The sequence below is a fragment of the Gobius niger genome (genome assembly GCF_951799975.1).
Source record: "Gobius niger genome assembly, chromosome: 19".
NCBI classification, from domain to species: domain Eukaryota; kingdom Metazoa; phylum Chordata; class Actinopteri; order Gobiiformes; family Gobiidae; genus Gobius; species Gobius niger.
In genome coordinates this window covers 17,588,080-17,612,029 of record NC_136870.1, presented here as the reverse complement: position 1 = coordinate 17,612,029, position 23,950 = coordinate 17,588,080, and the positions used below count along the sequence as shown (strand labels likewise).

Sequence of the window (23,950 nt, the reverse complement as noted above, 5' to 3'; positions counted from 1 at the left end):
TAAGCCTAGGGGCTCAGCAGGCTGAAGGGCCCATGGACATAAACCAAGACTAAACCATGTCTAAACCAGTTCTAAACAAGGTCTGACCATTTTCTTTGAGTTGACACTGGGAAAAAATATGTACGTATTGGTTTGTTAAAATGTTTGAGAATGCACCAAATTGCACCATTAAAATAAAAAAGATCTCTGTGGGAGGACCCCCAGACCCCCCTTTTAAATGAGTCCCCCCACCAGTCTGTCAGTAGCAAAGGTTCTTCCGCGAGCGCCACGGAGCTCAAATTGGAGTCATTATTTTTTATATTTTTAAACTTGTACTATGTTTAAGAAGTTACTTGTGCATGTTCAAATGTAAATTTGACTTAAACCTGGCCCTGGTAGTAATTATACATTCCCAGCTGGTCATAGACCAACACTATGTGATCAATATAATGGAGCTTGTTATATTTGGCAGCACACATGGTGGATTATTTCCACAAAACTGTCTTTATTTCCACTTAATAACAACAACAACAACTGCACTTGCTGTGTACTGAACTTGCTCTTAAGATGGAAATGGAGGGTTCAACAGGAAATGCTATAATGCAAATCCAATATAAGCCCTATTCACAAAGGCATATGAGCACAAAGACACAGACCGGATGTTGCTTCCATTTGCAGCTGAGCTGGAGGCTAAATACCACTGATGTAGCAGACGCAAGCTCTATAGCCACAAAACAGGAAGTATGCACCAACTCAGCGCCTGCCCAGCATCATTTAGCAATCTCAGCTACGCCACTTTGCTTTACAAAAACATGACTAGACAGAGAACCATTGTGCAAAAACTTTAAATCCTAGTCTAATATGAAAAAGGGTGAACTGATACGACACATTTTCCACATAATTGTACATGTGTTTTAAACATATTGAAACAACTTACTTATACTTACTTAGCCTAATTCAGTGCTATGAATCAATCTGGTAATTGTTTCGTATTGTGCATTACTCCGTATACATATATATCACAGTGACTGTTGTCTAAATATACATGGGGTGCCTTTGATATAAAATTGTACAAAAACAGGGAAAAATAAAAGTTTGATTAGGGCATATCACAGACAGAATGATAAATAAAGCAATACAGCCTATTAACTGAAGCTATCCTAAGGGGAGTATGTCTGTCTTCACCGTTATATATCATGATGCTATTAAAGCACATCAATAAAAATATGCACTTACCTTATCAGGCGTCCCAGTCGGCAATGTCTAGTAGTCACCCGAAGCCTGAAAAGCAAACTCGACACACCTAGTGCAGTTAATCTGGGAGTTACTGTTATGAAGCTTATATGTCTAGTCTACTGTATCTGTCGGCTATATGAGAGAGAGCTGCTGTCTTGTTTCCTGTCGTCTGTGTGCTCTTACGCGGGTCTATTGTCAGTGTGGGTGAGACTATACAGCACTCAACAAGCCACAAGAAATGGGAAGTTTCAATTTCTGAACGTACAGTATTTCCAAGTGAAGAAGAAGAGTTTTATTTGCACGGTTGTTGCGCACTCCTTCTAAGGCAAAGGACTAAGATTGGCACATGACTGGGCGCAATGACTTGGTCTGATGTTACAACTCAGTGTGACGAGAATGTAATGAATCACTTGCACAAAAAAAGAAGGAAGAAAAAAAAAAGAGCCAAGGACAACTTCTGTTTATAAGTGGAAGGATGGGCTTTTGTTATTGGGCCTTGAAGCTGAGCAGAGATTAGAGATGGATTTTAATGACATTAAAGTCGCTTTACAATTTCACACATATTTCATCCACTCTCTGTACTCAGTTGTGATAGATGCTGTTGATATTGGCTCAATGTCTAACACTGAGCCACTGCCACCCACAGTGTCATATTTATAATGTAATAGCTATGTAATAATGGGAAGGACAAAATACTGACAGACTATATAAATATTCAAAGTAATTTAAGGCACACTGCGTAATATTTTGCCGTCAATATAAAATATCCTCCTAATGATCAGATCGACTCAGAAAAGGTGCAATGGGAGCGGGTTTGGATGAGGATCTAACCTGTTTAAATCATATATTTGGCAGCCTTTAGTCAACATCTCCATGGAGACAAGTTACAGGTCATGTCATGGGGGAGGTGAGCGAACCACTCCCAGCAAATACAACAGCAATCTTTTTTGTTGTAATTTTTAAGGAATTTTTCACCAATAAAATCACTGTATTTAAATCCAATGTGTGTATTTTATTGATGCCTATTTAATTGGGTGGAATATTAAATGTTAGTGGCTTTAAGTTGAAGATATGTGCAGGTGAAAATTTGAGTGTGAATTGCTTGTACCATTTATTTTCTTTAAAACATTTTCTTTTCTTTAAATGTAATACTGGGGTTACTTAGGTGTTTGATGCTGTTTAGCACAATCCATCCTGCGGCTTCTCAGAGAAACCAGAGCAAAGGTTGAGAGTCAACAAAACAAAAGTAACTATAATTAGATTAAACTAGAGAATGAGTCGTGTCTGCTGCTGCAACATGTGATGTGCAGCTTATTTCAAAATGTGTCAGAGAGGACTAAGTGTCAGAGCAAAATGGTCAGAGCGGAGGAATCCTGACCTGAGGCCTGTCCACACATCATCACCTTTTTATATCTTACATTATCTCGTGACACTCAGCTCACGGTCTCACCTCGCAAGCAGCTCAGACAGGACGACCCCGAAGCCTCCAGCCAAAAGTAACACATCCCTTTATTCAAAAGAATTGACAGCCACTGCTGGGTTACAGGTTCTAGAATATGATGATGTCACCGGACCCAGCGGGGGGCAGGAGCCAGTTTTTCCTATTAACAGCATTACACTTTCACAAGTCGTAGCTAAAAAGACAAAAGATGAATTACAAAAATGATCATTAATATCAGTCACTGAGTCCATGATATCTCTGTACAAGACCAAAAATGTCCTCAAAGACAACATAATTTTTACTCTATATAATAGCCTTTAGAATGCTGTGATGTCACCTGCAACCCAGCAATACAGGCATGTCAGATACACTCACTTCAAAGACCATAGTAGTCTCTTGTATTTTTCTTTCACAGTAACAGAAGCCCCGCGTAAGCAGGGCATCAAAAAATTAGTAAAAACTCATATTGTTCCTTTCCACGGAAATCTTTAGTAAAAGGCGAAAGATTTATACGATCTGAAGAGAAACATGAGTGTACTGAAGTTGAAAAGTCTAAGTGGTAAAAGGGGTTCACGGACGTACGGCTCTCAGTCAGGGTTTCACCTCCGCCCCATTTTGATGACACTGGGTCTGCAAAACTACTCGCGCGCTCCGTGTACAAAGGTGACGATTTGTTGGTGTATCTGCTTCTTGTTAGTTGTAAGAATTCTCTATCGCTAAATTGTTAAGTGTCGCTGTTTTGCGTCTCTGAGCACTTGAGCCTTTTACGCCAAAGTTACGACAACGCGGTTACGCGGGCCATTAGGCTACAGTAGTGCGCTTTTACTTAATTTCAGTGAAAGGGTTGAATTTTTTTTCTTCATTTAGTAGGATATATCTTTTATGATACTTCCATTGTAATCATGTGATTAAGTAGCCTATTGATAAATCTGACGTTCATCAATAAATAGCAAATCAATTACACTTAAGAGAGAGTTCATATAGGCCTATTCGGTTATGTTAACCGAATAGGTTATTCAATCACCTCGGTTTGGTGTTTCTTTAATAAATGCATGTAAATTAATGTGATGGACATAGTGCTACAGCACGAATATTCAGCCATTTTGAAGGAAAGTCTTAAAGAGGGGGTATTATGCTTTTTTCAATCACATAGCACCAGTCTATATCACACTACAATGATGAGCAAACCTTCTGTTGGTCTGTAAATGCAGTAAATTAGAATAACTGCCTTGTATAAAATTGCTCTCTCAAAATGGCTGTTGTGAATGTCTTGAAATAGGCCTCTGTCTCTTTAAGAACCTCTGACCCTTTCCGACACGCCCCCTCCACACACTGTCTGTGGCATCAGTGGGGAGGGGGTTCTGCTGAGGAGCAGTGATTGGTTACTCGGCTGGTGATGAAAGCTCGGAGGCGTCTCCGGGAGGTGGGGGCGTTCCTAGGAGGACTCAGGCAAACCTATCCCTAAAATGGCCGCCATCAGAGTTTTTACAGATTACTCAAAAATACGTGAATGTGCCAAGGCAACACTTCAGGCATGTTTTTAATGAGGGAATGACATAATAACATGATGTAAAGCTTGAAAAAGTCGATTTTGCATAATACCCCCCCTCCTTTAAGTCATTAAATGAATCAGGTTTTGAAGATCTGGATTGCAATAGTCCTTGAAACAATGCATTAATAAAGTGCATTGTTGATGACTACACTAGAATTTAGACAGTTCCAGACAAGGGCAAAACCTGGCTTTCATTAATTGGGTACCTGCCACCCCGCGCTACCCCTCTAGCTCCGCCCCTGGATAGACTGCACGTGAACAGCCTTACTCACACGAGAACAATGTATATCTTGAATGTACATCTTTAATTATCGCGTGACACTTTCATGGTTTCACCTCGCAAGCGACTCAGATAGGTGTCCCGACCTGGAAGACCCCAAAGATTCCACGGGCTTAGGGCCCCCAAAAGTAATTCCCGGTATTCAAAATAATTGACAACTTTAAAGCACGCGTAAAAGAGCAAATAACGACTGTACTAAATACCGAGTAAAGACGTAAAAATAAACAAAACCTACACTTCCTTTCCAAGTCAATTATTTCCAATGTAGGCCTGCTTGTTTGCAGACGAGCTTTAGGCCGCCCCTGCAAACGAATATCACCTGTAGTTCATCACACCAGGGCTTGTCATTTCAGTGGCGCGTAATGCCTTCTACCACTTGTATCTTTATTTTGACATATCAGGAAGCCCCGCGTGAGCAGGGCATCAAAAAATTAGTAAAACCTCATATTGTTCCTTTCCACGGAAATCTTTAGTAAAAGGCGAAAGATTTATACGATCTGAAGAGAAACATGAGTGTACTGAAGTTAGAAAGTCTAAGTGGTAGAAGGGATTCACAGACATACGACTCTCAGTCAGGGTTTCACCTCCGCCCCCTCTTTGGTGACACGTGGTCTTTGCAAAACTACTCGCGCGCTCCGTGTACAAAGGTGACGATTGTTGGTGTATCTGCATCTGTCCATCGCTAAATGATTTTTAGAAGTGTCGATGACTTTGCGTGTGCGCGCTCTGTGTCTCCTGCAGCCTCTGAGCACAATAACAGGCCATGTTAGCTACAGTAACGCGAAAAAATAATTGACAGCTTTAAAGTAGGCTACTTGTGAAAGAGCAAATAACAACGACTGTGTTGAATACCGATTAAAGGCGTAAAAGCAAACAACCCCTACATTTCCTTTCCAAGTCCATTATTTCCAATGTAGGCCCACTTGTCTGCAGACGAGCATTGTGCCGCCCCTGCAAAGCAAGATCATCTGCAGCTCATCACACCAGAGTTTCTTCAACTTCTAAGTTTACTTTGACAAATCAGGAAGCCCCGCGTGAGCAGGGCATCAAAAAATTAGTAAAAACTCATATTGTTCCTCTCCACGGAAATCTTTAGTAAAAGGCGAAAGATTTATACGATCTGAAGAGAAACATGAGTGTACTGAAGTTAAAAAGTCTAAGTGGGAGAAGGGATTCACGGATATACGACTCTCCGTCAGGGTTTCACCTCCTCCCCCTCGCTTTCCTGGCGCGCGGTCTGCAAAACTCAACTCGCGCGCAGTAAACGTGTACAAATGTTGCAAAGAAAGAAGGAGAAGATTGTCGGTGTTTGCACTTCTCTTGTTAGTTGTAAGAATTCTCTATCGCTTAATTATTTTGAGATGTTTCGAGGTCTGGGGTGTGCGGGCTCCGTGTCTCGTGCAGCTTCTGAGTAAAACTGTGGGATCTGTTACAGGAACAGCGGCGGCGCCATGTTGCAACTATTTGTTTCATCAAATGCAGAAAAAAAATACCAAAGGACTCAAAGGGTATCAAATAAATGTTAAAAACAAAAGTAACAAAACTGCCGCGGTGCATGATGGGAAGCAACTTGTGAGAATCCCGCACGCATGCGCAAACAGGACGCACAAAGCGTGTTTAATGGCGGTAGGGGGCAGTAGCGGCGACGTTCAGATAGGCTAAAGGCAAGAAGGAACAAACTTTACTTCCACAAAACAATCCACTACAGCGCCTTTATGGTTAGAAATAACAATAATAATAAACAAATAAATAAAAAAACACAAACAAATAATAAGTTTACCTTTACACAATTTTCATGATTTTAAAGGAGACAGAAAAAAAGTTGCATAAAATTAGTTGAGTTAAGACCAGGGGTGTCCAAACTTTTTTCATGGGGGGCTGCATATTGAAGCGTACACGGGGTTAAGGGCCGTAGAACGGTAGTTAGTACCGCAAAACTTTCGACTGGCAGTGGTTTAATTTGTGCCCCATGCCTCTATTTAAGCTTAAAACCTTCATTCCAGCTCAGTCTCACAGTAAAATGTTAGTTGTTAGGTTAGAATTGTATAGAATGATTACATTTCAGATAAAAAGGTCCATCTCTGGTGATGTGTACCGATACAGTAAGAGGCCGAGGGCCACCATAAATTGGTCTGAGGGCCGCATTTGGCCCCTGGGCCGCACTTTGGACACCCCTGGTTTAGACCAAAACTGTTATTGAATTAAAACAAGCATTTTCCCATTGGTAAACATTGAATGTTTATTACCACAAAATCATTGTAAATTATGCAAAAATAGAAATGAAACATTATCTTAAAATATCACATAATAACAAGAATGTTAGAAGAATCACAGAAAATGGCAGTGATGTGCAAAACATTACCAATACTGGACGAAGACAGAAAAACACAGTTCCCATCATAAAGTCTATGTAAATAAATACAATAATTCCCCTGAAAAGTACTGTTCCATGCAGTTTGATCTCAAACAATTTCACAGACATGACAAAAGAATTGAGAGCTTTCACATGTTGTACAAAAAAAGGGCAGAAACTGTGACGCTTAGCCCATTGTAAATTCCGTCTTGGTCCTCCTTTCACATCCAACACATGATTGTACAAGTATATTTTGGTCATCTGTTCAAATATAAATATAAGTCAATATTTAGTACAAAAAGTAAGGCAGGTTTAGTATTCTGGTGCTGTACAGTTAAGCTACCCCAGACTAAGGGTAGTTTCATAAGTTAACATCTGATAAAATGCAAGAGGAAGCATTTTAAAAGTGTCTATGTGCAACTTCAGCTCTGCTAATTTGGTTTCTTATATAGCCTTGACATCGATTGGGGGGCTATGTAGTGATCCTTGTCGTAGGGTCTTGATTCCGTGCAGTTTTCGTCCGTGGAGAGTGAAACGTGACCAGGCAGCGAGCTGGAGAAGAGCACAGGTGATAGGCACGAACACCAACATGTGGAAACAGCCGATTCTCAGAGGGGGCGTCCCGGCGGCGGAGACATCAGACACTGGGGCTGCGGGGTCCTTGTCTGGGTGTCTCTGGAAAACGTCGTAACCTGGACAGAAAGTGGTCAGGTTAGTTGTAGTTGTAGACAGTTACACAACAGATTCATGGGAAAGCGTTTATCTCTAGTGCAAGGACATTGTCGGTTTCTATTTGTACCTGTGTAAACACAAAGCAGCCAGGTGCCAAAGAGCGGAGCGAGCGTCTGCCCAGGTTTAGTCAACAATGCCACCATCCCGAACAGGAGCGCGGAGGTGGCCTGCTGCCGCCTATGAAGCACAAAGTCTTCATCCACAAGGTCTGAAATAACCAGCTTTAGGAGTTTGCAGGTTCCCTCTGTGAACACCCGGTTACTGCGAGGAAGAAGACGGAGAGAGAGGCAACAAAGACAGGGTATTTATTTACCAGCAAAACAAACAAAATAAAAATAACCCCCCTGGAAACATTGTACGTGCGCAGTGCCATACCTAGCAATAAAGACGCACAGCAGATAAACGTGGTCTGCTCCCGCTAGCAGCATAGCCACGCTAAGTCCCAGTTTGAGCATGAACAGCCAGCGGATAACCTTGTAAACCCCGTATCTCTGGCACAGTGTCAGGAAATACAAGTTGTTCAAATGTGGGGCAACGTAAGAAATGCCTGTAAAGAAGCAAATCAAATGCACAGAGCAATAAGCGAAAGAATAAAGACAAGCAGCAATTCAAGGGGAAAATAAATTTAAATATGAGCAAGCCTACACTGTACAAAACAAACCATATCACACCATCGTTATATACTTGGCACTGCTGCTTCATTTATGCCATCTACAACAGGACCGCATAAATCATTTAAGATAAATCAAAGTTAAATTGAGGGGAAACGTGCATGTGTGCAATGAGCTAGGGCTGGGCAATAAGTCGAAATAATTCATGCTTTTAAAAACAGATTTGGAAAATGGCTAAATCGTGAAATCGAGTCCGCCGCTCCATGTCCCCCCAACGTGCGGCCAATTTAGCAGCGTTTTAGACGCTCCGTAGTGGAATAACACCAGTGGAGAAGCCAGAGACTTTCTTACAATCTCTGCTGCTTCACAAAGGCTATTGTGTTTTAGGAGGACACGGTGGAGTTTTCTTTCCCACTTTCCTCCGGTCTGCTCCTGTGCCTTTCTCTCACTTTGCTCTGAGTGGACTATTTAACCCCGCCCCTTTCCCTCGATTCTCCATGGAGACGGTTGTCAATCACAGAAGCATGAAGACGATAAAACTAAAACACTCCATGGCTTATTAAGAGGTTTTAGTTTTGAGAGCAGAAAAGGAATATCTAAAACAGAAATAATAATTCTTAAATAAAGGGTTATGTTACCTTAACAGGCCTAACTGTAGCTACATTATGAAATATTAATGAGCAGGACTCTGAGCAGTTTTCTTCATATGAAAATTCAGGAGACTTTTTCAAGTTTATTTCAAATAAAATCGATTAAAATCATAATAATCCAAACAAAAAAGAGATTTTATTTTTTGGCCATATCGCCCAGCCCTACAATGAGCATTGGCATGAACGTAATCAACGTGCATCTTTAAATAAAAAGCAGGTGGGATCAGCTTCAATCGTCACAAACTGATAATGATTTTCCTAGCATTGCTCAGTGATAATATCTCTTGCATTTTAATCGACAGCGTAAAAACATATTTTTTTTATTTCCTTTTGTTACCATGAGACTGTTGTGGTATCGTAACCTAATCTTACCAAGCAGGATTGAACCGGTTGAGGCAGATATATTATCAGATAAAAGATGCTCCAGAAAGAGAGGGAAAAAGTTGCTGTTGAAATGGCAGTGAAACACCTGGGAAACCAAAAAAAAAAGTTATTAAATTGGATTACAGTTGAAATTTTATTGAAAAAGAAAAAAATTACCTGAATTAGGTTCATAGACACAAACCACATGAAGTTTTTGTGTTTGGAAAGTTGCCTCAAGTATTGTCTAACGGTCACAGGCTTTTCTGACTGGGTGTGTGGAGAATTCACATTTAGCCTGGGAGACAAACAAGTTGGGATCACAAACGGGTAAAAACATGATATAAACAATGTAAATCTAACATACTCTGTTAGTGTCTGTGCCTCATCTAGTTTCGGTCGGATTTCCCTTTGAAAACGGCGCCGCAACAACCGGGACACGAAGAAGAATCCCAGCACAGAAAAGGTTGCCAAGGCCACGCAGAAAAGGCGGAAAGAGTAGAAGTCTTCTTTGTCCCAGAAAGAATAGGACAGAAACACGGAAAGCGATCCGAGCGCGCTGAAAACCGAGCAGTGGAAGTTGAGGCGAGCTCGGTCGGCGGCAGATACGGCCAGGTCGGCTAACAGGGCGCTGTGATGGAGGTCCACCATCGTGAGGAAGCCGTCGTAGAGGCACAGGCAGAGCAGGAACTGGAGACCAGGACGAGCCCACGCCACCCAGAAGGCCAGGAAGGACAGCGCGAAGAGAGGCCCATTTCTGGACAGGGCTTTGAGGCGCTTCAGAACAACTTCGGGTGATGTTATGTGCGATCCTGACCTGTGTGGAAAAATGTATTGAGATTAGTAAAATAAACTATCCCCGCCCTTTGTAAAGATTAATTAAACAGAGCAATATGATGAGAAAGTTTCCAAGCTAGACACAAAATGTTCGACCAAATTAATATCAGCAACGCAGGGTTCATCACCTTTACAGAGATTACTATAACAGGGCAGGAAGTGGAAGAGGTTTTCAAGTTCACCATACTTTGCATAGGTTGTAAACACTACGTGGCTTCCACAGCAGAGAGCAGAATAGAGGCGTAAAACAACATTTGAATAACACCATACCAACCTCGATGTTAGCGTTGTTAACTTAAGGGAAGGGAAGGGAATCTTATTTGTATAGCACTTTTCATATGACGCAAGTCACACCCAAAGCACCTCACACATGAAAGGGAGGGGGGTTCATTCACTCCATGCTGATGGCGAGAAGCTACATTTGTAGCTACGGTTCCCCCTGGGGTAGACTGACAGAAGCGAGGCTGCTTACATCTGCACCAATGGCATAGACATAACATCAATAGACCGTCATTACTCACTCCTCCCCGACAAAATAACTATGTTCAAGGGGGAAATCATGGCGGATTTACAGCCTCCTCCTCCCCAGCTCTAACGAAGCATGTTCCTCAAAAGAGCATAAGGGCGGGATCTTCACTGTAGACTCGGCCCTTACGCAACGTGTAGTTCGGTCATAGCAGCTCCAATGCCAACAGTCAGGCCCTCATTAGTACGAGATTTACAAATTTTTTCTTAAGAAAACCAGCCTGGTCCCTGTAATTGTGCCTAACCCAGCGTTATCACAGGAGCAATATCTACCTGTCGAAAGTTTTTATAAAATAGGCACCAGGCTTTACAGTTATTTAGAACGTGTCTAAAGTCCAATGCCATGCAATGTAAAACTAGTTTGTTCTGCCGCCACTATATGGAGGTACTGCAGCAATGGCAGCAAGCTCTGCTACAAGCGGCCATTGGCCAACGGTCCCACGACCACCACCAACCACAAGCATTGGGTGAAGTGTCTTGCCCAAGGACACAACGGTGTCACTAGGTCACTAGTACTATTCAAACTCGTGCACGCCCATTCAAAAGACTAAATAAGGGTAGCACTTTCCTTTGCACCACAGTAATTGTATGGTACCCAAAAGCATAATAGCAGGGTTATTATGCAAATTAGCAGATAATAATTGATAGAAATAGGAAACACTATTTTTTTTTATGGTTAGATGATTAATCATAACCGTAACCCAGTAATAAGTAGGTTCCTTCTTAAAAATGAATTATCCCTTGTTATCCCTAGTTTCCATTTATGTGTGACTAATAATCAATAACAGAGTAAATGGCCTGAAAGCGGTACTTACTGGGGAGAGCTGAGAAACGCATGGTCACTCAACCAGCCGAAGAGCGGGTCGTTCACACTGTTCCATATCAGGAAAATTGTCTGCAAAACAAGAATCGTAAATGAAAAAGTTACAAAAACAATATTTGTAAAGGCATTTGTCCTTGTTAAGATATTAGCTGCTCCTTACCTCTCCCACCCAGAATGAGACTTTATCAATCTTGTAGACGGACACAAATGTCTCCACGTAGTACAGCAGGAACACATTGTGGAGGATGGAGATGAACAGAGCCAAAGAGCCGTAGAGGACGGAGGTAGAGAAGACGCTTGTGAAGACACTCCAGACACCCCTGCCCATTCTTTCAACAGTCACTTTAGTCTCTCGTTCCTCTGAGCCGCTGTGTAATCATCTCAAACCCACGTAATCCCAGGGTCACCGACTCATCCTGACCTGGTAAAACAGATACAGTGTGAAAATGTATCATTAAGACAATGCAAAACAAGCATGTGTTATGTCGGGGTAAGAAGTGAAAGCAGATAGGTGAAGGAAGCGTCCAAAACTATCAAGGTCAACATGGTCCTGGCCTGATAAAGAGAAAACTACATTTGCAAATGAAAGCCCAATTGCATATAAAAATCACAAATGCTTTTTAAATCAAAAGTCGTATCGAACGGGTGGAAAAATAGAATGCCCAATGTAACGGTTAACCACAAAAAATGCTGCCAGCTTCAAGGACAGTCAAAGCAATGCTAAAAGTGCTCATTAGAGGCAATGTTTTCTTCTTGGCCCACACCCAACAGTTGTGTTGTGAGCAGCAATTTTCAGCGCCACTTTAAAAGGATAGGGATTTTCTCCTACAGTATTTTGAAATGGCTAGACATCTTGGCATGTTCTGCATTACATTTTGGGTGTGTTCTGTTCTCTCCTTTTCAGTTCGTTGTACCTTCTCCTGGTTAGGCTTATACTTTATTCCTGAAGCTAGTCGTTTTAGTTGTACCATACAGTCTGTCATACAACACTTTGAAGTCACAACTGCCGCCCAAGAACAAGTTCCCTTGGGGGGGGGAGAAAAACCCCACTGTAGCATACCAAAGGGGGCCATCTCATACTTTTCCAAGCCTGTTAACAGCGTGGCGAGAATGAAAGCAAAGTACAGTGGGTTCAGGAAGTCTTCACACCTCTCCATTCATTCCTATACAATTGTGTTCTCGGTATAGAAATGCTCAGGTCTAAATAGAGGCTGTACCTTTCTGTCTCCCGGGTGATAAAAAATGCCAAGGACGTACTAGACTAGACAGAGACCCAACTCAATCATTTTATAATGTGAAGAAACTCTGCAAAACAAGTTCCTCGCTGACAAGTGAATTGATCAATATCTTATATTTATGCAGCACATGACAGAGAGTGCAGTGTAAGATTGACCGTCTGGTGGTGGTGGTAGTACAGCTACGGATTTCTAAATTGGTCAAAGCAGCTTTCTTGACTTGGCTGGATGTCAAATGCACCTGTTGTGGTCACTCTGATAGTAGCAAATGGAAAGCCAAGTATTTAAAGGGATAGTCTGTAAGTTTGCAAAGTGAGGAGAGGTAGTTTGAAATGTCAAAATAAACAATCAAATTCCTCTCCTCGTTGACCAGAAAGCCCTTCTTAGTTTGCAAAATAAGGAAAGCTGGAACAGAATTTGTAAAAGTAAACAATCAAGCCCCTCCCCCTGCCCTCCTGATTGGACCTGACAGGCTGGCTCACTGGGAAAGCCCGTCTCATTGGTCAACACGGGAGGATACTATACTCTGATTAGTTGCTGAGATCCGGGAAGTATGGGCTTTACAAAAAATAGTATACATATTATGACTTACTTTACATCAAAATGCAAGACTAAGTGGTCAAGTGTGCACATTTTATTTATTTATTTTTAAACATTCAGACTCCCAGACTATCACTTTAAGTAGCATCAAGTAGCATCTTATCTTCACAGCAGGAGAAATATAGATATAAAAGGGCCAAAGCATTGCCAATGCCAAATATTTATCAGGGAATAAGCCTACCATTCAAAAAAAACACCTTTATTAGCCTATTACCACACAATAGATCAGAATAGGAAGACAAAAAAAAAAAGAGACAGCCCTCAGTCCAAAAATAGAAAGTCCCTGCTTCCAACACAACGCGGAAATAAAATATTAACAAAGATGCTACAGAAACACAAGATCCAGAAGAGATAGACGAGTCATATTATCATGTCAGACAGCATGTTACGAAATAAGCTGATATATTTCACTTATAGAATGGGTTAGCAGCAACTAGCATTAGCCAGCATTAGTGATCGCTGACTAGATAGACGGCGTGTTATCTGTGTAAAGCGTATCTTCCAAAAAATGACAAGGATTTGTGACGCTACACCGATACTAACGTTATCTACCGGGCACTATCGCGACATACCGATAAATGTGTCGTTGTTCCAGTGCACCGGGGTCTGCCTGTCTCGCCGGGGGGAGGCTAACTTGTTGGAGCCCAGATTGAACAGCGGCGTCTGGGCTTCAGGAACACGTCACGAGTCGGCGCTAACGTCCGCGGCTGATTTGTGAAAGGATTTTCCCATAGTAAACAAATATCGGGAGTCAGCGACCCCTACAGGACACACACGGTAAATACAACCATCATGTGTGTTTTTATGTCAAATCTATGGTCAAAACCCAACGTCTTTAAATAAAAAAAAAAAAGGTCTAATTAATAGATTTTTCCTCTTCACCAGATTGTGTTTTTTGTGTTTTTTGTGTGGTAGATGCTCAGTACCTTTCAAAAAGAACACACAAGTGGAAAAAGGAGACTGGTGTATGAGGGAGACCTTTGGCAAAGTGGCCTCATGTCAATCAGCCTGAAAGCTTTGGTCTACCATAAATTAGTTGTTGGATATGAAAATGCTTTCTGGGGATTTCAAGGCACAATAAGGCCATTCATTGCGTAGGACTACAGATGGAAATTAGCATAGTGCTAAATCTGGTGCAGCCATCTTTTTACTGTAACTGCACACTGTCCTTTCAATAAACTAAAATTACAGACACCAAGATTAAATTATGTGTTTTGTGAATGTGTAATATCAAACAAATAAAGGCAACAAAGGCAGTGTTAAGTTCAAATATTTTTGACGACTAAAATTGGACTAAAACTGAATTAAAAGTTTTTCCTGAGACTAAAAGGTCCAGATGTTTTAGTCGACTAAAATAAGACTAAATAAAAATGAAAAAGAGAGACTAAAATCATCCAAACTTCTAATGACAGTCTGAAAGAGCCTCATATCATGTAAATTCTCTGCCAAAGCAACAGCTCTGAGGTTTACATAAGGGAGAAGCTCCATGAAGCAGAGGACATTGATTAAATATGAATTTAATGAATATTATAAATGCAAAGTAGACTACATTTACTTGCAATTTTAGTCGACTAAAACGAGACTAAAATTGAAGATATTTTTTTTTACTAAATCTCGACTAAAATTGACTGACATTTTCGTCAAAAGACTAAGACTAAAACTAAATTAAATTATGTTGTCAAAATTAACAGTGAACAAAGTTAACATATACCATGTAGCTATTTAAAAATAAAATGGTGTTACTGCTCTCAACCAGTAGGGGGCACTATTGCCCCACAGAAAATTCCTCCATCATCACTCAGCTACAGTAGTTCTGTACGTCGACTTTTCCAGTCAATTTTATTTTTCATACTGCTCATTATTGTCATAAGCATTCATCCCCATATGTTTTAATTCCCCTGTTATTGTTATTGATGCAATATATTTCTGAGCGTGAGAGGTTTTAATTACACATTCATTACGCCGGCGAATATGGATTAGTTAATTGCCTATATATTTCACAGAACAGCTACTGCACAAATCTAATTTACACTTAATCTTTAGGCTGAGGGAGAGCGGCTGACCACGGGGGAGAGAGAGAGAGGGAGAGAGAGGGAGAGAGAGAAAGAGAGAGAGAGAGAGAGAGAGAGATGGAGTAGGAGCCAGCGCAGAGCTGCAGCATTTACGACTCTGTACGCGGCACGAGGAGGACTCCCCTTTTCGAGATGTTTGGCATACAATAATATCACAGGTAATCCTTTGTCTTTCTACGTGATTTTCAGAATATTCATAGCTCCGGGAGTACTTTTTTCCCACTTGCAGAGTGGTTGTCCTAATTGAGGTCAACAGCAGGTACAGCAGTGAGCACAGTGGGCTTTTGGTGCAGTCAGGTCGGACAGGTGCACATGGTGGGAGCACGTTTTGGAGCACGTAGGACACACAATGTTAGAAAAGTCGATATCGCAAAGTCAAAGTTTGACAAAAGAAAGTCGCCTCTCTGTGCATTCATTAATAATCATTTAGGCAGCTGTACAAACTGTCATTGAACATTCTTCTAATTTTTCATGAATGCAACTATATTGTGCATCTATTTAGGGATATTTGAAAGAGTAATTGCCTAGACGAGAAGATAGAGGGTCTTTATGCCAAGATGCAGATACTGACATTGAAGTTGCTTGTCAAATTTGTAATTGGGTTGCTACACCTTAAAAAGACAAGTGGCATTGCCTTCAACCATGGAGGCAATTCTGCAGCAGTAATGTTCCCCTGGAGATGGGAGTTCACAATATAAATATTTAACTGTGTTGTGTTAGGAGCAATCGAAAATAGGTTAATAAATAGGTCAGTAACGGATGTAGGCTACTAACATCCTCCTCCTCCTCCTCCTCAAGTAAGTTGCAGAAAATGTTCTATACAACAATCTTCTAATAAGATGACATGAACTTAGAGAAACCATCCTTTTTATCCCAAAAAAAATCTTGAAACGCTTCTTTAGTTCAAGAGACATAGATCATTTGCACAGCATTGCACTCTATTTAGGTTATAAGCCACTTCTAACAGAGACCTGATGATGATGATAATTGGTGTTGTTGACATTTTGTTCTTGACAGACAGAGATATTGAACTCTGCCTAAGATCAATAAAACTCAGACAGGGTTTCTTGAGTTGAGCGCGATGCTGTTGTTCTTGTTTGATTATCCTTGCTTCACATCTCACTTCATGCATGATGCATTGTTAGCTGGGGGTCCGCCAAGCCAGATGTGTTTACCTTTCCTTGTGGAGTTTCCGTGCTTTCGTCAATGAAGCGACACCGTATTTATTTTTTGTCAATGCCCTGTCAGCTCATGTCAACGTTGAGCTTGATGCAAATGTGTGGCGAGCGGTGACAAGGACGGTGGTTAAATGTGGGCAGCAGGTGACAGTAAAAAACACCACGGGGGCTTCTTTTATGGACAATATTAAAGATTAATTTAGTGCCTTTCCCCTGTGGGCCTAGGTGGCTGTAGTATGAGTCTTTCAGCAAGACAGTCCCAGTTAGGGCTGCACAGTATTAGTGATATTTCGATAACTGTCCTGAATATTGCAGAAATTGTATTATTGTGATATTTGATGAAACAGTTTCAATGCTTTTTTCCCCTCTTTTTCCCCCTAATATCGTAAGCAATTTGTTATTTCATCCAGTTGTGTCATAACATAATTTAAAAAGGACTGAAACGAGGCCAAAGTGGAACTAAATAAGGAAAACCATGACTAAAACTGAACCTTTGTGCATTGTTACCATGTGTTTTAGGCTGTGTTTGCAAATATTAGCAAATCTGTCAGACCACAGGGATTTTGCAATATATTGTTGTTTCCTGCGATAGTGATGTCACCTAACATAGTGGTATAATGTGCGATAAATGGCGATGAAATGTGCTGCCCTTGCTCCGAGATTGATTCCCGGGCCAGGTGGTCGCTTTCAGGCCGGAGTTTGCATCTTCTCCCTGTGTCCATGGTGGGTTTGTTTGCACGACCGCAGAGAATCAACAGCAGCCTTTACACAGTCCACACGAAGACTCCGCTGAGAGAGAACGGGAGTTGCCTTTGCTCGGGGAATCTAACTCACAACCCCCTTGGTGAGAGACAGACAGGCTAACCAATCAAAGGGGACATCTTGTGAAAGTGTTTGGCCAAATGAAATATGCAAATGATGATTTGCTAAGAGGCAGATGGCGTTCTGTTGCAAACTTGGAAGAGAAAAAGAATGTTTCTTGCTTGGATTTGTATTCTTTCATTCATGTAGAAGAGTCAGGGTTGGCAAAAAAAAGAACTACTCATGGTAATTTGTTTATAGCTAGCATCAAACTACCAACCTTTGGATTAGTGGGCTGCCAATGCTCTGCCACTAAGCCACTGCTACCCTACATGTTTTTCTTTACCACAAGTAAGCCCTAACTCCAACCTCAATTAGACAAATGCAACACTATGCGCTCAAAGGTGGGCCAAAAATCTATATCACGATATAAAAAAGAAATATCATGCTAACAATATATTTGATTCAGTGATATTTTATTCATTTATATATATCATATCAACATATCGTTCAATAAATAACAGATAAACTATATATTTTTGGGCTCAATATTTATCGTTTGTACATTTATGAGCATCCCATCCCTTATTTGTTTCTCTGTAAAACTTCAATTTCTAACTGAAGCAAATTGAGTTGCATTATACAGTATTTCATTTTTATTGCAGCTTGTGTGGTATTTTAGGATATTATTATGCACTTTTAGAACAAAGGTTTACTGTCATTTTTATGCCTGAGAGTTGACAGTATCCAGTATCGTTACAGTCAATAATATCGTTTATCACGATACTTTCCTGCCTCAACATATCGAACTTCAAATTTGTTATCGTGACAGGCCTATCTGCTCAAGCAGTTTCAGCATTTCATTTTACTTTTTAAGCACCTGTCCCCGTGTTCTACAGTCAGTGTTTATGCTGCTCTGATGGAGATGAGCGTAGCATAAATTATATCGTGTCCACAACGATATCAAAAAATTATATCGAGATAACGATATGCGATACGTAGGCCTGGGCGATATGAACTATGTGTCACATCCCGATATATTTAGGTTGAATATTGATATACGATATATATTCCGATATTTTTTCTGCAAAGTGAGAGCTGTGAAATGACATGTTAGGTCAAAGCCAAATGTATAAAATGTATACATAAACACCGTATAACAAAGCTCTGTAAGGTGCACATTTAAATAAAAAAAATAAAGGGCTCAGTTTAAGATTAACTTTTTTAAACATCAGTTTGAGATTACCTGTTTCATCTGAATTTGAACTATATTGATATGCGATATGGTCTAATTCCATAACTCATTTAAAAATATATCGATATATCTTCAATATCGATATATCGCCCAGCCCTAACAATACGACATGACCCACCTGTAGCTCAAAGAATGAGATAAGCAGAATACCTGAACATCCTGAATGAGCAGGCTATTCCATCAATGAATGGATTTCTTCTTCCCTGATGGCACGGGCATATTCCAAGATACCAGGATTCATCGGGCGCTCATTGTGAAAGAGTTGTGAGACATAATTCACACATTGATGGGTCGCCAGAGTCCAGAACTTAACCCCATTGAGAATCTTTGGGATGTGTTGGAGAAGGCTCTGCACTGTGGTCACACTCTCCCATCATCAATACAAGATCTTGGTGAAAACGTAATGTAACACTGGATCTTATTGAAGCATTGCCACGACTTCTGTTTTGGTCAGGCAGTAAGATAATACCACCATCTCCTCACGTACTTTTTGCATATTTCCTCGCTGTTCATCTCCGAGGCTTAGCACCCGAATGTTTTACACAGAGGTCATTCCCCTCATTGTGCCGCAGACCGCGAGCGATTAGCAACTGCTGCAAAGGAGATGGGCCCTCTAAATCTCCGCGGTCACGGCGCTGCGAGACTCGATCCACTCGGCTGACCCTCCGAGTGTGATAGAGATTCGGCTCAGATTTATTCATCACGATTATCCAGTGGGCATGCGGCTAATTATTAAGCACGGCGTCGAAGGATTACAAGGTTGCATTACTTAACACCCTCAAAACTTTAACTCTGTCTTTCATCTAACACAACCTCTTACTTATTAATTTTATACTAATTGGATGTTATTAATGTGTGAACGTGCACATCAGCAGCTAATTAGGGAGGTCGGCAAGAAACCAAGCACAGAAAGATAGTTGTTTATAGTCTTTTTACATAATTTAGAAAGATAGGCTACAACTGTTGGCTTAGACTGAGTCATTAAGTTATTTCTGAGGTGTCTGGTCAGATATATTTAAGTAAGAGTAGTGTTACTATAACATAATTTTTCTGAAGTTGAAGCACAAAATAGTGATCCAAAGTACACTACAAAAAGTGAATATCAAGCATTGGCTTAAAGGACATGAATTGAGGGAATATATCTTGGTTTTCACTCATTTAGACCTTTTTCCTGATCTGACCAAAATTATTTTGCTAGATTGAGGGCATTTCAGACTGGTGCGATGGTAAATCTCGTTTGAAATCAGAAAGTACAACTGCCAATGGGACAAGACCATTTTTCTTACCCCATTGGCAGAGAAACTTACTTGAAATAAAGGCGAAATGTATTGAAACAAGTCAGAAACATCTCTGAACAAGTGAAATAATCGAGGTCAAATGCCCAACTACATCTTAACTAGTGAAAACAACAAAAATTTGGATTATAATGCACAAATTGAGACGTCTAAACTAATCTAGTAAAGTACTTTTTGCAGTAGGGCTGTCGTGATAATTACTGTAATTGACTTCGATAAATAACACACCGATATATTTATCGTCAGTACATTTATTTGCATTTCCCCCTTTTCCTCTTCCTTTTTAAACAAATTGGGTTACATCATATTACATATTTCATGTGTTGTGTGGTATTTCAGGATATGATTATGCATTTTTAGAACAAAGATACTGTATACTGTCATGTTTATGCTTTAGAGTTGACAGTATCTTTTATCTTTAGAGTCAATAATATCAGACATTTATCGCAATATTTTCCCACCTCAATATATTGATCTTCAAATTTGATATTATGCATAATCCAAAGTTAAACACACTTTTTCTTCTGAGTAACGGGGTCTTGTGATTGGAGGGTCATTGGTTCGAATCCCGCAGGTGCACACTGTTGTTGTATCCTTGGGCAAGATACTTCACCTTGCCTCCAGTGTGTGTGATACCTGTGTATGAGTGAGAATGTGAATGGGTGAGTGGTAACTTGATGGACAACGCTTTGAGTGCCTATTGCCTAATGTTATAGTTTAGATACAATGTTTTACTCAAGTCAACCTCTTACCCCCTGCTTTAACCGAGCATATTTTCTCCAGTGCGGCTTTACCCAAATCTAAAAGCTTCTTGACAGGAGCTCACAGACTATAGAGTTCGGGAAATTCCACAGTTACCATGGAGATCCGCCATCTTTGCAGCTGTTAGCATACATTTCCATTGATGAACATTAGCTAAAAACAGCATAAAAAAGAGAAAATAGCCATGGGAAAACTCCATTAGCTGCTGTGTTACTGCTGGTAAATACATCTAACAGACTATGGTGTCCAAGTGTTTTAATGTGAACAATAACAATATTTTAACTTTTAAATCTCCATTGGCTGCTAATCCCATAAGGCCTATGACATCACATTGCCGAACTCTATTCAGCTTATTCTGCCCCGCCCACTTTTACCTCTTTCTGCCTTGTCTCGGCACTTCCGTTGTATTGACACTTCAGGTAGAGCGCGAGGACAAGGGAAAATGTTCGGCGCTAAAATCTGATGTTTAGTCGATTGATTTGTGTAAAATGTCCAACGTTCATTTGCACCAACATGTCAACACTGCACTGTTTCTCTGCGCGGCCGAAAATTTACTTTGTTTTCGTGTGGTAACTGATTTCATGTGGACTTTTCCAGTCCCATGTTAACTGATAAGAGAAAAGGGGCGGGCACAATTCATGGCGGCGCCCACGCGAACTTCCGGAATAAGGTGAAAAGGCCAGGACGACACCTCATTTGAAAGCTAAGACCTACAAAACTGAATGTAACTTTTTTGTTGCGTTGTCGCTCCTTTTTTCATTGCTAAACTGTGTTATTGTTGCTTTCCCGGTATATTTTGTCGCTATTTTGACGGTTTTTTTTCAAGAAACATTTCGACTTGGGTAAAGCCGAACTAGAAAAAATGTGCTTGGCTCAGGTGGGGGTTAAGAGGTTTAATAACTTCTCATTTCGAATAATCTTCAGGTAGAAGTAAAATGTTCTGTGTCATTAAACAACTCCAGTTTCCTCCCTTCAGTATCTGCAAATGAGAACCTCACAATTACACTCACAGATAATCTACGTGCTATATGATGTTTGAACAGAGTTGCCAGGGAACAGCCGCCATCCTATAACATACGGAGTGCTAAAATAAAACATCCAAATTACTGCTCGTTAGAATGTAGATAATTAGCTGTGACAACAACCCCAGAGGAAAAAGCCAAAGGGAAATATTGCCAAAAAAAGCTTGCAATTTTTGAATGTCATTAATTAGAAAGTTACACAGGCCAAGAGGAAGACTAAAGACATAACACGAACCCAAGAGTGAAGTTTGTTGGTGCAAGGAAAGAGGATGGGATTAAACAGGGGCAGATGTTTCACTGTGACATGGCAGAGCACTCTTATTTATCTAATGAAGTTATTTTCTAACCTCGTTCTTTCTCGCTTTCTCTGCACAGCTCGTACCTTGCTGGAGGATAATCACAAACTGCCAATCCCTACCTGCCTTTGTGACTTCACTTCACAAAAATAAGAAAGACACGCTCAGTTCTCTGCGTCTGTCAAGCTAAGTAGAACAACAACAGCGGCCTTTTATCCGGGACTCTGTGTTCGCCATGGGACGAGAACTCCTGCCTCCGACGCTGCTCCTGATTCTTCTTGTTGCCAACTCGCAGCTGTGGGCCTTCCCCTTCAGCTCCTCCCTGGATCTCGACGTCACGCCCAGGACAACTGTGTTCGCCAAAGGTGAGATAAGCACGAAACACAAGGGCGCCACAGCATCCAATGTGGCTTCATGATTTTCATTTTGACGATTTTGAGAAATATTATATGCAAATACCTGTTAAAGGTAAAAAATGTGAGAAATAGTGTCAGTATTTTAAAAATGTCCTGGCAGAACATCCCACTTGGGTCGCGGAACCATTTTCAGTGGGTCGCCAGTCTAAAGGGAACTTTTATTCAATATTTTCCATCTGAAACTGCATTGGAACTCTAACAGTTTGTTAAAATGTTTGTTATTGGGTTGTTTTGATCATAATTTCAGTCTTGTCACAAAAGTCACAAAAACGTGTGTGGAAAATACAATATTTTATACGATATATGACAAATTACAGTTTTGTTTGGGGTCATAATGGGGCCACTTAAGAACCACTGATGTAAAACATTGGTATTTGTAGAAAAAAGTTCTTTACTTTCGGCTACATTAGTGAGTTTCGGCCCCTGCTGTTTTGGCAAAGACGAAAATCGGCCCTCCACGACACAAACCTGCCTACCCCTGCTATATGTCATGAGTGCATGTCATATGAGTGGGACACTGAAAAAGATCAAACTATATTTTTTTTACTGTCTACTCTCGGAACATTTCTAAACTCTGAGTAATGAGAACTTTTATCAATACTCAAAAACGGCACTGCTATAGAAAATGACCTTCTAACATTGAAGCTCTGGCTCGATTTTGACTGATTTAATATTATTACACACATCAGAGACCCAGTGTTGTTTTAGTCAATGAAGACCTTTTTTTGCAGGACTATTAGGTAAAAATAGCTGTTTGTTGACTAAAACATGAAGCAATGTGTATGATGTTTCGTTGACAAGACAAAAATGGTAGAAAGTGTTGTGTTAGACAATCAGGGCTTGAGCACGGAGTCGGGGAACACACCTGGTCCACGTGACTGGGTCTTTATCTTTTCTCAGGACAGCGTTTTTTCCCAATTGAATTTACAGTAGCTTTATGAACGCAGAAAGCATGTTGATGAACGAATGTGTAGAAGAAGGCGCTGTTAATAAACACCCTCGAAGCGATGATCAAAGGATGAGGAGAGAGGCTGCATCGGAAAAAGCCATGTTCACCATGATGACACTCCTGCCTATTATGGGGTGATCTGTCTGTCAAAAGCTTGATACAACCTGTCAACCTTCATCCCAATTTTCAAGAGTTATCGACTATGCTGATACTTGAAAATGGACAAAAACCTGCCAAAAGCTAAAACTATCACGTATAGAAATGTCTAAAATGTGTCTAAAGCCTTTCTGTCCAAAACGCTGAGGCGAAAACGAAGAGGGCTGCCAAAAACAACAGTGCAGAGATCAGATGCTGTTTAAGTACTCTATAAATGTAAAATACTGTTATTTATTTTAAAATGTTCAAGGAGATGCAAAATGAAATGAAATGAAAATGCTTTGGGGCCCACCACAAAGCAAACTAAATACCCCTGATCTATGGCATGCTATGTACTCGGTCTGGAGTTGTTTTATCACAGTAAAGGTTTTCTTTTTAAACGCTGTGTAACATAATTAAATCAATCAAAGTGTCTGATTTATTTTAGAATCAGAATATGCGAATATCAAAATGACGTAACAGAGGTCTGAAAACATTCTGAACCTTCTTTAGTAAATGGCGATGGTAATGTTTTATTGAATATACTGCACTGCA

At 40.5% G+C, this 23,950-nt stretch overlaps 3 protein-coding genes across 5 annotated transcripts in view; 1 reads left to right on the top strand and 2 right to left on the bottom strand.

Annotated features, from left to right (window-relative positions):
* arhgap27 (Rho GTPase activating protein 27) overlaps positions 1-1,371 on the bottom strand; it is a 32,426-nt gene extending 31,055 nt beyond the window's left edge. For 2 of the 3 annotated variants that reach the window (XM_079577123.1, XM_079577125.1), the window contains exon 1: positions 1,216-1,371. The gene's annotated coding sequence lies outside the window, so the exon portion shown is untranslated. The remainder of the gene's footprint in view (positions 1-1,215) is intronic. The other variant, XM_079577124.1, reaches the window with a different exon arrangement.
* A 5,460-nt stretch (positions 1,372-6,831) lies between these two features.
* On the bottom strand, positions 6,832-13,919 carry mfsd13a (major facilitator superfamily domain containing 13A). The gene is made up of 9 exons (XM_079577825.1): positions 13,787-13,919; positions 11,540-11,800; positions 11,372-11,451; positions 9,562-10,011; positions 9,375-9,492; positions 9,207-9,303; positions 7,949-8,120; positions 7,641-7,834; positions 6,832-7,533 (listed from the first exon to the last, which is right to left on the bottom strand). Exons 2-9 carry the CDS (start codon positions 11,705-11,707, stop codon positions 7,286-7,288), a joined length of 1,527 nt encoding a protein of 508 aa, XP_079433951.1. The 5' UTR covers positions 11,708-11,800; positions 13,787-13,919; the 3' UTR covers positions 6,832-7,285.
* A 1,421-nt stretch (positions 13,920-15,340) lies between these two features.
* The window catches only part of sema4gb (sema domain, immunoglobulin domain (Ig), transmembrane domain (TM) and short cytoplasmic domain, (semaphorin) 4Gb), a 73,214-nt gene continuing 64,604 nt past the window's right edge, over positions 15,341-23,950 (top strand). Inside the window, exons 1-2 of the mRNA XM_079577136.1 lie at positions 15,341-15,444; positions 21,975-22,260. Of these exons, the coding sequence (XP_079433262.1) occupies positions 22,131-22,260 (130 nt within the window). The 5' untranslated portion in view covers positions 15,341-15,444; positions 21,975-22,130. The remainder of the gene's footprint in view (positions 15,445-21,974; positions 22,261-23,950) is intronic.